At 42.2% G+C, this 17,160-nt stretch overlaps 1 protein-coding gene across 1 annotated transcript in view; it reads left to right on the top strand.

The window, feature by feature from the left end:
• The window catches only part of chs1 (chitin synthase 1), a gene marked incomplete at both ends in the record, with an annotated part of 33,476 nt that overhangs the window by 15,041 nt on the left and 1,275 nt on the right, over positions 1 to 17,160 (top strand). Inside the window, 15 exons of the mRNA XM_083759337.1 lie at positions 589 to 647; positions 1,917 to 2,117; positions 2,236 to 2,404; positions 2,649 to 2,764; positions 3,374 to 3,553; positions 4,065 to 4,169; positions 5,146 to 5,260; positions 5,910 to 5,991; positions 7,670 to 7,778; positions 7,957 to 8,038; positions 10,373 to 10,526; positions 12,942 to 13,046; positions 14,047 to 14,157; positions 15,412 to 15,549; positions 16,154 to 16,233. Coding sequence (XP_083615463.1) covers positions 589 to 647; positions 1,917 to 2,117; positions 2,236 to 2,404; positions 2,649 to 2,764; positions 3,374 to 3,553; positions 4,065 to 4,169; positions 5,146 to 5,260; positions 5,910 to 5,991; positions 7,670 to 7,778; positions 7,957 to 8,038; positions 10,373 to 10,526; positions 12,942 to 13,046; positions 14,047 to 14,157; positions 15,412 to 15,549; positions 16,154 to 16,233 — 1,806 coding nt within the window. The remainder of the gene's footprint in view (positions 1 to 588; positions 648 to 1,916; positions 2,118 to 2,235; positions 2,405 to 2,648; positions 2,765 to 3,373; positions 3,554 to 4,064; positions 4,170 to 5,145; positions 5,261 to 5,909; positions 5,992 to 7,669; positions 7,779 to 7,956; positions 8,039 to 10,372; positions 10,527 to 12,941; positions 13,047 to 14,046; positions 14,158 to 15,411; positions 15,550 to 16,153; positions 16,234 to 17,160) is intronic.

The raw sequence follows: 17,160 nt of genomic DNA, 5'->3' as shown, positions 1-17,160 counted from the left end.
TAATTGTGTAGACTTCTTGTAAATGAGTATTTGAATGCAGATGTTAACAATAATTTAACTCTTGAAAGCGTAAAATTAAACCAAATGGACCGTGAGGGTCCATATGGTTTCATTTTACACTCTCGATAAGGACAAGATCGATGAGGGCCCATTTGGTTACCAACTTTGGTTACCAAATTTAGCTGGGGACCACCTGGAATCCCATCAAGGACAACTGGTGGTCTCCGGAACTAACTAACTAGGAGTGACTAACTGAACTGATCTGCGCAGCCCCACAAGATGTAATGAATTATTTTACTGATTGACTGATGTGCTAATTACTACAACACTTTTGAGAGACACTCTCTATAGGTTTGACCTTGTTGATAGGTAGGTTGTCCAGTTCATTTTGTTCTCAGAAAGTGAACCAGCTCATCATTTTATTCCAATTATTTTGTTTCTTAGAGCAGTGATTAGCAACACTAGGGACGCTAGTTGATATTGCTTGTTTTCTATCCTGCCCCCGGCACTCTATTTTTTATAAAGGAATGAACTTGGTTTGTTTGTTTTCAGTTTTCAGTTTCTGCAGGAACTGTTTTTGATTGACAGGTTGAGGATGTATGAGAACGTCGGAGCAGCCTGTGGTAGAATACACCCGACTGGCATGGGTGAGTACAAATGTCCTGTAACAGAACAATCTACCGATGGGTGAGTACAAATGTCCTGTAACAGAACAATCTACCGATGGGTTAGTACAAATGTCCTGTAACAGAACAATCTACCGATGGGTTAGTACAAATGTCCTGTAACAGAACAATCTACCGATGGGTGAGTACAAATGTCCTGTAACAGAACAATCTACAGATGGGTGAGTACAAATGTCCTGTAACAGAACAATCTACCGATGGGTGAGTACAAATGTCCTGTAACAGAACAATCTACAGATGGGTGAGTACAAATGTCCTGTAACAGAACAATCTACCGATGGGTGAGTACAAATGTCCTGTAACAGAACAATCTACCGATGGGTGAGTACAAATGTCCTGTAACAGAACAATCTACCGATGGGTGAGTACAAATGTCCTGTAACAGAACAATCTACCGATGGGTGAGTACAAATGTCCTGTAACAGAACAATCTACCGATGGGTGAGTACAAATGTCCTGTAACAGAACAATCTACCGATGGGTGAGTACAAATGTCCTGTAACAGAACAATCTACCGATGGGTGAGTACAAATGTCCCGGGCTCCCCCAGAGTTAGTGTAGAGGAACTACTGTACCTTCTATCATCAGCGTCACAAAGGCGATTTGTACTCACCCATCGGTAGATTGTCCTTGAGCAAGACACTGAACCCCTAATTGCTCCCAATGTGCAGTTTGGTGCCTTGCATGGTTTCCACCACCATCGGTGTGTGAATGAATGGGTGAATGTAATGCATAATCTATGTAATGCGCCTTGGATAAAGGCGCTATATAAATGCACCATTTACATTTATTTAAGTACAACTTGAGTAATTCCAATTTCCAATAGCCTACTTTTACTACACTCCAGATTTTACTCCACGAGATTTCTTTGAAAACTTTGAGTTACTAGTTACTTTGCAGATTTTGATTATTATTACTAAACATAGATTAACCACTTCAGCCCATACTGTACATTTTGCATCGTAGATAGTATATTTTCCAAATATTGCTATACATTTGAAAACTTGAAATGACATTCTGCATAACGAGTACTTTTGGTACACTTTATGTACTTTTACTACAAGCTCATTTTGATGCCAATACTTTAGTACTTTTACTCAAGTATATTTTGAATTCCAGACTTTCACTTGTAACAGAGTATTTCTATATTGTTATATTGATGCTTTTTACTTACGTACGGCAAGTAAAAAGAAATGTGAGCATATACTTCCACCCCTGGTTCCTGCCCAGGTCCCATGGTGTGGTACCAGAAGTTTGAGTATGCAGTGGGCCACTGGCTCCAGAAGACATCGGAGCACGTGTTTGGCTCGGTGCTGTGCAGTCCAGGGTGCTTCAGCTTGTTCCGAGGGTCGGCCTTGATGGACGACAACGTGATGAAGAGGTACACCACGACCGCAACCAGGGCCTCCGAATACGTCCAGTATGACCAAGGTTGGTGTAATGCACGCTGATGTGAATGAACACTCAAACAAAACCAATAACACGCACGCACGCACTCACGCACTGATATCTCTGTGATATCGCTGTGTCACTCTCTCTCTCTCTATAGGGGAAGACCGCTGGCTGTGTACGCTGTTACTCATGCAAGGGTGGCGTGTGGAGTACAACGCTGCATCAGACGCATACACCAACTCTCCGCAGGAGTTCAAAGAGTTTTACAACCAGAGAAGGCGCTGGGGTCCTTCTACGCTGGCTAACACACTGGATCTGCTGGCTAGGTCAATATGATGGCTTCATTCTTTTTGTTATTATTGGGATTTGGGACACACAATAACGAAAATAATGTAGGGTGTCCGACCGACCTATAGTTCAAACTTATGGGTGTCACTGAATCTGTGTGATTCAGAGGACCCATTGGCTTCAAAGGATTACTCAGGGACACTAGGACAGAATCGACACAGACATTATACGGTCGCTGTTAGTTATTATACATTATCATTAAGGTTGTGATTTGTATTCCAGTGGTGCGGAGACCGTGAAGAGGAACACCTCCATCTCCAGGCTGTACATCTTCTACCAGATGTTCACTGTGGGTTCCTCCATCCTGGGACCAGCCTCTGTGACGCTGATGATAGCAGGTACAGTAGTTATCCTCCATCCTGGGACCAGCCTCTGTGACGCTGATGATAGCAGGTACAGTAGTTATCCTCCATCCTGGGACCCGCCTCTGTGACGCTGATGATAGCAGGTACAGTAGTTATCCTCCATCCTGGGACCAGCCTCTGTGACGCTGATGATAGCAGGTATACAGTACGGTATAGCTTCAGTTCTCTGCTATGAAACGTCTGCCATATTCATTCACAGTGGTCATCGTCTGCCTCTGTGTCCCTAAATATTAAGTGTTGTGCTCTCTTTGTTATCGTCGGCATGCCAATTAGGTCTCACGCTATAGCTAATTAGGTCTACAAGGAGTCTATCTTAGCCTAGCTGACACTCAGCCTGAATTTTAATTTCGTTTCACTTTTTTTTAATGGCCGTGGCTATTGATTCAGGGGCTGGAGCCAGCTGGTCTATCTCTATGTTCTTACCAAACGTTTTTCCTAATTTGGTGTCACTTGGTGTTCACAATGTAAAGGCTTGTTAAAAATCACCCGTGGCTTCCTGTGAGGTTAGGGTTTGGGGGAGGGTGTCTGACTCATGATGCTGTGTCCGACTGTTGCTAAGTCTAACTAAACACATGCTCTCAGGTGCATTCCAGTTTGTATTTAAGATGGCTGGCACTCTCTCCATCCTCGTCTCATGCATTCCTCCGGTGTTCTACATCATCATCTGCTTTGTGACCAAGGCCAACACCCAGATCACCATCGCTGCCATTATGAGTGTTCTCTATGCGTTCCTCATGACTGCGTCATTCTTCTCAATCATCGGTGGGTAAACAAGACATTCCGTTCTTAGTTTTTTTTTCCTTTTTCTTAATAATCACCACCAGGCAGCATCTCCTCCCTCCAACCATTGTTGGCATGGTACATAGTAAATCATTTATTGAATGTTAATGTTTTTTTGGCTGGCAGGCAGGCCGTGATACAGTCTAAACATTGTTATTCAATGTGTATATCTAGTGTAGTGTGTTGTATAATCCAGGACCATGCCTCTCCATCAATTACATCCCACCGCACTGGGGTTAGAAATGATGTCAAGACATACTTGAATAATATGGAGTGTATGGGTTGGTTCTAAAAAACAAACAAACAAACAAACAAAAATAGCCAACATACCGTAGGTGACTGCCAGCTTTTTCACCATTTTCTTCTTCTTTTTTATAGGACTTAAGTGGTTAACAGTAAAACATTCAGTGTATCAGATACATAAATTCCAATTACACCTGATAACAGAGACTAAAAGCTTTTAGTTTTTATATATATCTTTTTGACCTTCCAGGTGACATGGTGATGCAGGGCACCTTCCTCACCCCCACCGGAGTCTTCTTGGTTTCCATGACCATCATGTACTTGGTGACAGCAATTCTGCATCCTGAAGAGTTTGGTATGGTTGGTGATATGATGTATAATTTATGACATAAATATGCTATATGTACATAATCTATTATATACTAAATTATGAAATATGAATCACTTGAATCGTAGCATCCCAATAGAGGGTATGCGCGTGACATCATCGTACCTGGAAGTTATGCGGGAACGCCCACTGAGTGGCAAAAAACTACTTTCTGGCCTTGACAGCCCATTCATCCAAACAGAAAAGTCCTGACTCCTGTCTGATTGCATTAAACAATGTTAAACTCACCAACATTGCAGCTGTACGAAAAGCTTGAATTATCCTCTTCCTATGTGAAAAGTTTTTGTTTCATAAAAATCCACCATAGAAACGTTATGAGCTACATTCTGTCAAGAAATATAGAATATAGAATATTCAATAGCCAATCAATCTACAAGCTCATACCGCATCGCATTGCAACGGGTTGTGAGCTAGTAGAGCAGCTGTTTTGGGACAAATATATTGAGTGTGTGAGTGCATGGGAAATTGTTAGGGTGTCTAGTACAGAGCCCTTGGAATCACAGTCAACTAAGTATAGATTTGTGATTTAAATATGATCTATGTTGACAAATTAAATACACAAATTATTGTTTTGTTTTGTACTGTACTCTTAGTTGGCATGTATTCTTTTTAGGTAGTTACAGGGTATTATTTTGTACTGTGCATGCCCGTTGGGTGTATGTATTTACGTAACGTATACTACCACTGGCTGCTCCTACATTATCGTACATCCTCAAGACCTCAACCGGTCATTAAAAAAGAGACACACTGAACTACTAACTTAACTTAACAGACATTAAACCAACACACGATGCAATATCTTCCTAGATATGGACGATCATCATGTATGTAAGGTATGAGTTGGTGTCATTAAGTATTAAATATCATGCTATGCTGTCCCACAGGAATCATCATATACTGTATACGGGCTGATGCAATACATACTGTATGTATTATTCCACAGGAATGATCATCTACGGGCTGATGTACTTCATATGTATTCCCAGTGGGTACCTGCTGCTGACTATCTACTCTCTGGTCAACATGCACGTGGTGTCATGGGGCACGAGGGAGTCCAAGTAAAACACTGTTATTATATCACTATTACAATGTATGCTTTTAAATGCCTGTTTGTAGTCAAAACAAGAGAGATGTGTTTGGGTGAGCGGTGAGTCGCTTACCACCGCGGCTCAGTGAGGTCATGTTGTAGTTTCCGGTGGTCACCTTATCACCTAAAACTGGAATAGGCCTACCAGTAAAGGCTCATACATAGTCTGGATTTACTGTGGTGGGGTGACCACCGAACTACAACATGACGTCACGAGCCGCGGTGAAGAGCAAACCACCGCCACCGTTCCAGCCCTTCTCTCTGTTTTTACTCACCACCGCTCAACGTTATTTCAGCTCCGGTGGTCAGCTCACCACCGAAAATCCAGACTATGAATAGGCCTTTAGACGCCCTGGGGGCGAGAAGCCACCTCGCCCTAAAGGGCCCCACCTGGGTGACGGCAGACTGCTGGGGGGGTCAGATCAACATATGGAATTAATTCTGTACTGGCCTTATATGTCTGTCTGTCTGTCTGTCTGTCTGTCTGTCTTGTCTGTCTATCTACATTATGTTGCTTAGACATACCAACAGTCCTACTGTCATTAAGGTCCTTTCAAACGGGCAGCGATTAACACGCCTAGTAATTCATGTTCAATGAGACCTGCGTTTCTCTGTCACAGAGCTGAGGTGGAAAACAAGAAGACCCAGAATGTTCTGTGTGACAAACAATGTAAACTCTGCTGCTGGGACATGAAGATAGAGGTGCACACACACACACACACACACACACACACACACACACACACACACACACACACACACACACACACACACACACACACACACACACACACACACACACACACACACACACACACACACACACACACACACACACACACACACACACACACACACACACACTACAGTATTTTTCTGTATAATATTCCATACATTCATATTATTTTATTCCTCTATAGGTAACCCAGGAAACTGAGAATCTGATGATTCAGCAGATCACTGCAGCAACAATTGGCCAGCATGCACAGCAGGTACCGCCCCTTCCTGTCCAGGTACCGCCCCTTCCTGTCACTAGCCATGAAGTAGTTCAACAAAAACACACAGAGCCTCCTGCCAGACCAGATGCAGCAAAGGAAGAGACTAACATTCATGAGACAGATACAAAGAAAGGGAAAGATCAGAGCTCATCTTCTAGTAGCAGGTAATCAATGAATGAATGAATTAATTAATGAATGAATGAATGAATGAATCAATCAATCAATCAATCAATCAACCAACCAATCAAGCAATCAGTCAGCTAATCTGAACCACATCACATGAATCTTAGATCCCTATTCTGCATGGTGAACAATCCGCAGAAATAGCAGATCCACAAGTGCACAATACATCGCAACGCAGTGTGTTGTGAGGCTGTATTTTCATCAAAAAGATACATGTACACTACAGGGGGAAAATGCACAGGCCTAGTATATAGTACAGGGGGAACAAAGTATAAAGGGTCAAGTTGATTGTATTTTTGATGCTCCTTTACTGAAAATTTAAATTCATTATTCCTCATTCAATGACTTGGGACTTTCATTCAGTCAAAACATTATTCAGTTCATCTGGATGTCTCTAATTTGGGTAATAGTGTGCAACTGGCGGCCCGGGGGCCACATGCGGCCCCACCATCACTTAATGCGGCCCACAGGTTAATATCCGAACATTGATATATTATTGATTTCAGCTAATTACAATAGTAGTAAAATGTTATTGTCATTTTTTTTAGGTCAAATATATTTGTATTTAGTTCATAAAGTTAACATAACTACAACTAAATGCATTTGAAATTAAATAAAATTTTAACTTTTCAAGTTTCCAATTAAAAAATAGCAAAAAACATGCAGGATTTCAATTCAAATATAGCAAAAATAGCTGATCTACTAGCTCAAAACACGTTGCATTGCGGCCCTCTAGAGTGATTGTGGAAATATAGTGACCCTCTCCATTGTCAAAATTGCCCACCCCTGTGTTCAGAATGTTCTTTGTGTCAAAAATCAGGAGGACTGCAAATTGTCCACATTTCTGCCAGTTTCGTCTTCATTTTCAACATCACCCTATAGAACCACCGTTCCCTTGTATCACATCGTGTTGCCTATTGTATTCTTATTTTCCCTAGAATTAACAAGCCACCTTTTTGCTTTTGAAATCCACTTTTAATCCGGATTAAGATGTGTAATTGATTGATCGATCTGTGTGTGTGTGTGTGTGTGTGTGTGTGTGTGTGTGTGTGTGTGTGTGTGTGTGTGTGTGTGTGTGTGTGTGTGTGTGTGTGTGTGTGTGTGTGTGTGTGTGTGTGTGTGTGTGTGTGTGTGTGTGTGTGTGTCTGCTGTGGTCCAGTGAAAGCGGTGACAGTCTTAGAAAAGAGAAGCTGTCCCAGACTACATCTGAGGACTATGATTACTATGATGACGACGACGAAGACACTAATGATGATGATGATCATTACATTGACTACCTGGAGGAGACTGAGGTGGTTCCTGCCAGTGGTGAGAGACATGTTGAACACAGCCAATAAAATGTGAAACTTCATGGCTAATATCTTTCTGAATGATGATGATTTGTGTGTGTGTGTGTGTGTGTGTGTGTGTGTGTGTGTGTGTGTGTGTGTGTGTGTGTGTGTGTGTGTGTGTGCTTTGTGCATGCGTGCGTGTGTGCACTCGGTAGACTGGGTTCAGCCAGTGAAAGAAGAGTTTTTGAAGAAGCTGACTTATGCCAACCTGAAGAGAAACTTACAAGAACACATCAGGTAAATTAGATCATCATCTCTCATTTTTTTTGGCGTAAATTGCGGGATTTTGGCAGAAGTACCACTCAAGGAAATGACGTTGACGCTTTACAAATCACTTTACATTCTCCGTGAATGAAATAAGTGTTGTGATTGGTCGGAAACATATCGTATCCGGGGGAAATGCATCTGATGGATGTTTCCTGACCGAGTCGGACCGACACTTCTGCCGATAGCTTCCCTGCCTTAGGTTGTGACCAGGCTTTTCTCTTCGCAGATGAGTAAGGCTGGGACTGAGGCTAATTGCCTAAAGGCTCATTTACACTTAGATAATACCGGTATGTTAAGGACTTTTTTTCTTTTTTTTTTAAGATATTTTTTGCGGCTTACGCCTTTTTATTGATTTTTGAAGGGACAGACAGTAGGCTGACAGGAAACGGGAGAGAGATGGGGGGATGACATGCAGTAAAGGCCGTGTCGGGTCCGGGAGTCGAACCCGCGGCACACTGCGACTGGATCACCAGTCCGGTGCCCAGACCGTTACGCTACGGCCTGGGCCTATGTTAAGGACTTTAACTGACTATTCATTTAAAGATATTTGTTATGGCTTTTTTTGGCCTTTATTTGATAGGGTACACATGTGACAGGAAAGTGGGAGAGAGATGGGGGGAAGACATGTGGCAAAGGCAGACGGGCACGCCTTCAGGCTGGATTACCAGCCGAGGTGCCTGGACCGTTCAGCGGCGGCCCAGGCCTACTCATATAGAAGATAAAATGGCAAAAATCTTTTGGTTTAAAGTATAATATAATATTATAATATAATGGACCGCATTTCAAAATATATTACTTAAATTGCTTAACTAACCCCAACTCTCATTTTACACTACGGGCTATATGTCTGGCGCCACCCCTTAACCCTTATCCCTAAACTTATTTGCCTTTTTTTTTTTTACTTTAAAATAGTTCAAATAGCTGATCTACAAGCTTACTACATCTACAATGTAGATGTAGATCCGCTAGTTGAACTATTTTAAAATTATATAGGTTTTTTTGCCTATTTTAGGCAAATAGTTTTAGGGATAAGGGTGTCGCAAGATGGAGCCATATATGTGTGTGTGTTTGCCTGCTTGCATGCATGTGCTTATGCATACCCATGGACTTAGATTCCGTCAACATACAGAACATTATTTGTGCAGGAGGATGCCAGATTTGAGAAAGTTTCCTCTTGGGACGAGGTAGTGCTCACCTTGGTGTGGATTTGTTCTTCCATCTCTCCTCCTGTGGCACCCTCTTCTTCCTCCTCAAATGATACTTGCTGTTGCTGGTTCCGCAGATGTGGTTTTGGAGGCATCCTGAACTGTTGTTACTTTCCGCTGCCACCACATGTAAAGTTGCCCGAGGGCCAAGGCTCCAAAAACAGTCAGCGATGCTTTTTGGTGGTTTTTATTGCTCCACACCTCCAGCTCCAGTGCAGATATTCTCAACAGAAAAATCAAACAACAAAAATAATACTGGCCAAAATACAAAACAAAGAACTCAAAAATACTTCACGCTCAACGAAGGAAAAAGGAAAAATAAAAACTGCACTAGGCTATGCCCATGACATGGGACCTAGCAGCTCTCTCACGGGGTTGTCAGCATGATGCCTGCCCGAGCATAACTGACTAGCTCTGCCTGCAGTCTCCTCTTTATAGGAGAGGATCCTACCACCAACAGAGAAGCAATTAAATATACACAGCTTATCTACAAGCTCACAGATATCAGCTGAACCCGAATAAGTAACCCCATACCTAGATGTTCTATTTTAGATTATACATCATATGGGGTTACATTCATTTCCCCAGATAATAGACATACTTTGATACTTGACATTGTGGAACACCCCTACTCCTCAATAGTACTTGGCACCTTCCCCCCTTCTTAAAGTGACAGCACTGGCGAGGCCATGCAAATACTGAGGTTACAATAAACACACAGGTTAATAAACTGACTGTTTTCCCTGTGTGTATCATTTCATTTGTACATCCTGTAAATGCATACATCAACAGTATTGACATTATATGATAGGACCTGTCTGCCCCACTAACCCCAATCTGTGTGGTGTGTGCGTGCGTGCAATGTCCTTAATCAGTGTGTGTGTGTGTGTATAGGGCACGGGCTGCCCCGTGACACACACCAAATCCTTGTAGTGGTGCCGTTTCATTTTATTTTAACATAAATAAAACGTACCCGATTTTAGGCCTATATTTGCATCACCGTTGCACACATTGACAAACCACGTGTCATACAGACAACAAGTCCCGCGACTGGAATGATGAACTGTAATTCTACGTTGTCTTGCACTTCTGTCCACAGATACGCTCTGCGGAACAAACACCAGGACGATGTGTGTGAGGAGCTGGTCTTAATGCTAACAGACACCGTCGCTGGAGAGCTGAGCGGAGTGGGACCAGAGGACATACTGACAGACAGCCAGCTGGAGGAACTGCAGCAAACGTTGAGCGAGCAGGTATTGTTGGGATTTAGGTTGCGACCACCTGTGGTCCCTCATGAGTCTCCAACTCGATATGGAAACAAAGATAAGAACAAAGTGAACAGGAACAAAGCATGAATCTATATATCAATTCTTAGCGCACATGTTACAGGCAGTGGCAGTCTCTCTGATACAGACTAGTAGTAGCTGGTCATCATTATCATGGATATCAAAGTTATGACTGGCTCTGGGGCCATAACGAAAAAGGGGAAACCACACCGGAGGACAATCCAAAAATAAGTATTTTATTACATACTTGAAGAAATAGGTAATTCACACAATTAAATTAAAGTTTCCAGATCATACTGGTAGGGAAACATGCTGCCCAAAGTCTAGATCTAGAACCAAAAACAAAGAAATCAACAAGGGTGCTCTCCTGCGGCCAACCACCCCTGCAGCCTGTGGAGAAAAGCAGATCTGAAGTGCTGTGAGAGCAGGTCTCTTAAATAGTGTTTGGAGAGACAATGGCCAGGTGTCTCCCCTTCCACTCATCATCACTGGCTCCGCCCTCCAATCCAGCGCTGCATTAGAAGTAGACTAAAGGCCCAGGGGGCCGGCCGTCACAATATGCTTACATAGATGAGTGTTTCGCCACTGAGTCAAGTGTAAATCATGATAACCTGCTTACTTCTTACTGAAATACTGCTTCAGCTGCAGTCTCAAGGAAAAACGCCATTTGAAAAAGTGTCCCCTATAACTGGAACAAACACTTATTAACCTTTCATCCCAGTGGAGCCAGTGGTGTTGTTTTCGGTTGAAAAGAAAAAGGTTATTACCGTTTCAATGCCAACTACAAAGACAAATGTTTCCACCTGCTACTCTATCCATGACCGCCTGACTGTTCCGGTGGTCAAATGACTGATGATGTCGATCTCTGCAGGCTCAGCTGCAGGCTCCAATGAAAAGCTAAGGTTTAGAAAGAGGGGTGCACAGGAGTAATGGAAAGCTAAGGTTTAGAAAGAGGGGTGCACAGGAGTAATGGAAAGCTAAGGTTTAGAAAGAGGGGTGCACAGGAGTAATGGAAAGCTAAGGTTTAGAAAGAGGGGTGCACAGGAGTTATGGAAAGCTAAGGTTTAGAAAGAGGGGTGCACAGGAGTTATGAAAAGCTAAGGTTTAGAAAGAGGGGTGCACAGGAGTTATGAAAAGCTAAGGTTTAGAAAGAGGGGTGCACAGGAGTTATGAAAAGCTAAGGTTTAGAAAGGGGGGTGCACAGGAGTTATGAAAAGCTATAGCCTATAAGGTTTAGAAAGAGGGGTGCACAGGAGTTATGAAAAGCTAAGGTTTAGAAAGAGGGGTGCACAGGAGTTATGGAAAGCTATATAAGGTTTAGAAAGAGGGGTGCACAGGAGTTATGAAAAGCTAAGGTTTAGAAAGGGGGGTGCACAGGAGTTATGAAAAGCTAAGGTTTAGAAAGAGGGGTGCACAGGAGTTATGAAAAGCTAAGGTTTAGAAAGAGGGGTGCACAGGAGTAATGGAAAGCAAAGGTTTAGAAAGAGGGGTGCACAGGAGTTATGAAAAGCTAAGGTTTAGAAAGAGGGGTGCACAGGAGTTATGAAAAGCTAAGGTTTAGAAAGAGGGGTGCACAGGAGTTATGAAAAGCTAAGGTTTAGAAAGAGGGGTGCACAGGAGTTATGAAAAGCTAAGGTTTAGAAAGAGGGGTGCACAGGAGTTATGAAAAGCTAAGGTTTAGAAAGAGGGGTACCCCACTGCGGAGGCTAGGGGTTGAACCCTCCGTGGTGCAACTGGGTGCTCAATTTAACCCAATGGGCTCTATGCACACACACACCTGTGAATGAAGTAGGGAAGCGGCCCAGACATAGGGCCTATGTCTGGGCGTACTTCATTCACAGGTGTTACCGATGATACTAATTAAAGATGGAGTGCCGTGATTTTTGTACTTTTGAGTGGTGCAACCACTCCAAGGAACAGCATTGTCCGTGTTCCCGTGTTCACCTATGTGTTCACATGTGTTCATTAATGAGCACCAGTATAATGAGTACCAGTAGGGGCGCTGTTGCCTGCTAATGAGAGAGAGAGAGAGAGAGAGAGAGAGAGAGAGAGAGAGAGAGAGAGAGAGAGAGAGAGGAGGGGGGAGAGAGAGAGAGGGAAGTTGCACCACTCGTTTCACACGGGTGTGATTTTTTTTTCTGTTTTGTATGAGTTTCACCCGCTTGGCCGCCCTGGGAATATCTTTTTAGTCTGGAAAAAGTATGGAATTTTGAAATTCCAAGTTTGACAAGGGACTGCAGCACAATTAGGGAATTGGCAGAATGACTAAATGGGTAGAAAAATGGGGGGGGATCACAAAATATTGAGAGGGGAGAGAGAGAGAGAGAGAGAGAGAGAGAGAGTTAGTGAATTAATGAATGAATGTTTGACGTCTTCCCCCAGGCTCGTCGTATTTTGAAGACCAACAGAATGGAGAGATTAGAGAGAAGGGTGAAACGAGCCATAGAGAAAACTCTCATCGCCCCGCAGGTGCAAAGGTTAGATGAGGTAAGATGACATTGAACAAAAAAAACCAATTTAAAACCCATTCTGGGCCCAGGCCGTAGCGTAACGGTCTGGGCACCGGACTGGTAATCCAGTCGCAGTGTGCCGCGGGTTCGACTCCCGGACCCGACACGGCCTTTACTGCATGTCTTCCCCCATCTCTCTCCCGTTTCCTGTCAGCCTACTGTCTGTCCCTTCAAAAATCAATAAAAGGCGTAAGCCGCAAAAAAATATCTTTAAAAAAAAAAAAAAAACCATTCTGAGCGGGAACCCTTTTTGGTGTTTTAAGCATTATGTCATACTTTAGCTATTTTTTAAAAATCTTGAAAATAAATCTTTGAATAATTAATAACGTTTTTAACTCAAATCTTTGCTTCTGGGGGGTCCCTGGAACAACATGATGGGGGTCAGCGGCCAATTACATATATTTTTGGGGGTCCTTGACCTTGACATAGAAACATGGGTTTTTCAGAAAACTGTCAGGACTTAATAGAAGCCATTTCTTTTTAGAATCGTCCTCAGGCCTAATTAATCGATCATTTATTTTGTGCCTTCCTGATGTTTGTTGTTTGTATGTATTCAAATGCAATAGCATAAATGGACTGTGAAGGCTGCAAAGGTTAAGGCAAATCAGACTAATGGTCGACATGAATTGATTATGAAAGATCCAAGTTGTGTTGGTGTATAACATATAAAATAAATTGAAACTGCTTTTCGAGTATTCTATTAATTTAATTAGTTTGTTTATCAATACACTGTCAGTGGTCTATGGAAATAATCCCTTGTAGATTCCAGTAGGACTATTCATCGCCAACTCCAACCACACTGGATATTGTAACAAACACAGCAATTTATAAATAAATTTCTTGTAATCACAATTTACCTCTACAAATTAATTTATTGCTTATTTTGTTGGTTTCCCAGGATAAGAACTAAACAATAATCTGAATATTGACTTGCAATGAAAAGAGAGATGGTGAGTGATAAGTGTGTTTGTGCCTAGGCTGAGAACGATTTCTGGATCAAGCTCATAGATCGCTACCTGACCCCTATCGTTGACACAAAGGCGCACTTGGAAGAGGTCACCAAAGAGTTGAAATCACTACGCAATAAGGTCAGTGACACAAATGATGAACTATTTCCGTGGCCATTTCGTCTTTAATGTATTTTTATATTTGTATGTTGCGTTTTTCTCTGAATCTTTTCGCCTCAATGAAAAATCTCCTCACGGTTAGCATCTAGCAGCACCGAAGGAGCCCTCAGGTGAGCATGGCGGATTTAGGATGACGACTTCCAGGCAGCGGTGCTAGTTTCCTGGTCCATTTATTTTACTGTCCGAGCGGGCACGATACGCCATTTGATGTGCGTGACACTGACGGAATACGTTTTAAATTGTAAATATACATACATTCAATCATAATCATCATTATCAGACATATTTTGGGTAAATTACAAACTCTCATAATAATAATGAGTGTGCCTTTGTCCACATGAATATTAATGTCATAATTACAAAGACACCCAAATGTTGCTGTTTGTGTTAGCAGCAAATTTAACAAACCAATACTTTTGTGGGATTTGTTTAATTATTTAATGGAAGAGTGCATTTTTAGTTCATGTAATTTTTGACTTGGCATGAAGTAAATAGTTAGTTGAAGGGATAGTTAACGCCCAAAATTACTTTTTTCCCCCTATGCTACATTCATGGATATTTTGTTTTTGTTGCATTCCTAAACCAATAATTTGATGACCAGCAGTACTGGTTCCCTATGGAGACACAAGGGAAACTCGATCTTTGTGTCTTCATATTGGCTTAGTAAAAACAAAACAAGAATGACTCAGTCATAACTGCCAGGTGCGACAAGCTCATTTTTTCTCGTTTTCGTTCGCGACCGACGTTCTTGTTGGTTCACTCACACTGTGTTTTGTTAGGGCTTATTCCTGCCACTCGCTACGCGTTGTTATTATGCCGTTCAGACTATGGGTTTTATGGCTAAGTCTCCCATTGGCTTAGAGGCAGCCTAGAGACAGCCAATCATGGAAAAAGTGTCTACTACGGTCGTCTTTATGATCGTCCATAGTGATGCGACGCGTGCAAATGTAGTCCAGGCGCTTTTCAAGAATGGACCCCCTTCATGGGGTGAGTAATCAATAGAAAATAAGTATTTATTTGGGTGAACTTCTCATTTATATAAGTAGTACTTTAGATAAGATCAGGAGGCAGGTTTTAGTAATAATGCTCCTTCCACAGGGTCGGTACGCCATTGACTTGTTTTGCTGGACTCGTTATGTTCTATACTATACCACCAGTTAGCGTAATTATCTATCTGTCTCATGCAAAGACTTCGTGTGTCTCTGCTCCCTGCAGGCGGTCTTTCTATATTTCATCATCAACGTCCTGTGGGTGGTAGCTACCTTCTTCCTGCAAGCCATAGGAAATGATGTCCTCAGCATCAGGATCCCCAAGTTCTATCCAAATGGCACACAATCTGAAGAAGACCTCAAGGTTAGCAACAAGAACCCATGGCTGAACCCACAGACTGATCACGAATGACATATGATGAGAATGAAAAGCAATTTCAATGTTCATTTTGTCTTACTCTCAGTCATATTGAGAGAAATGTTTCAGGGCTGTCTGTGACTACTATTGCTTCTTCAGCAGCACTGGTGTCAGTTGATAAAGACAAATGTTATCATTGTTTAGTGGCTCATTATAGACTATTAATTAGACTAATTGAAATGCCAGTGCATAGGCTGTGACGTAAATGTCTAGCAAATAAAGAATAACTAACCCTAAATAACCCTAACTAGGATTCCTTAACTAATATAAAGTGCTTATGGAATGAGAGTAGCTTGATGGAATAGAAAAACTTCACACCCGTGAGGGGCCCTCTTACCATCATATATCATCATACATCATCTCATTCCGGACAAACACTCACAATTGCAATTGCAATTGTACGATGGCATTCACTGTTTGTTGAAAGCTGGACATAGGAGGGGCTAGCGCCCCTCAAAAAAATACATGTTTACTTACACCTTTGCTAAATCTCTCGTTTGTCCATGTTATAATTTGACGTCATAACATAACTTTTCTTGGTGATTGACAGGTGGAGCCTCTCAGTCTAATGTTCCTGTTGTCATTCGCTGTTCTTCTGCTCATTCAGTTCATGGCCATGTTGTATCACAGGTAAAGACATACTATATAGTGGTTCTCAAACCTTTCCCCTGTCAGGGACCCCCACATTAATAGGTATATAGTATTTAGTAGGGTTGTCCCGATCGGATCGGGTGATCGGAAATCGGCTCCGATCACATGATTTTCAAAAGATCGGAATTGGGGAGAAAATATCCGATTTTTAATTGTCTAATGTAAATCTCATAGAAAGATGTGTAAGAAATGAGATTTTGTAAAAAACTGTTGTTTATGATAGTTGCTTTCCTTCTGGTCCCAGTTAGAGATCATCAAACAAAGACTAGTCACACTCAGAGGCATGAAAAACATCTATGATGAAACAAAGGAAATGCAACCCCCTCTATGCATGATGACATAGGTGTCTGTAGTACTCTCTCTGAATGAGAGAGATTTAAGAGTTCTATAAGCTGTAGAACTGTATTCACTCTAATTAACCAATACATCATTATTTTGCTATGATTCCATGCATGATTCCAAGAACCTGTGTGAACCGAGTGGTGCAACCCCCCTCGACCCCCCCCCCCCCCCCCCCTCTCTCTCATTAGCAGGCAACAGTGCAGCACTGTCTCTCTCTCTGTTTCTGCATGGCACAACAGCGCCCCTACTGGTACTCATTATACTGGTGCTCATTAACCAACACATAGGCGGGTGAACACATAGGTGAACACGGACGAACACGGACGGAGTGGTTGCACCACTCAAAAAATATGTTCGGATCGGGAAAGATCGGTATCGTATCGGTGTCTCAAAATTAAATGATCAGAATTAGTCGGCAGTCGAGGTGGACGGGTGGGAAATTTGGTATAGTCTTTTTTATTGGCCTAAAATATTGTCTATATATTCATGAATCCACTTGCTGACCGGCTGTTGGTATTGGGCAATTTTTTATAGGGGTTTGTGACACTACCATTACCATCCTAT

This window comes from Protomyctophum parallelum (genome assembly GCF_964188405.1).
Source record: "Protomyctophum parallelum genome assembly, chromosome: 2".
NCBI classification, from domain to species: domain Eukaryota; kingdom Metazoa; phylum Chordata; class Actinopteri; order Myctophiformes; family Myctophidae; genus Protomyctophum; species Protomyctophum parallelum.
Note: the sequence above shows the minus strand (reverse complement) of the source record. Positions and strands in the feature narration are given on the sequence as shown.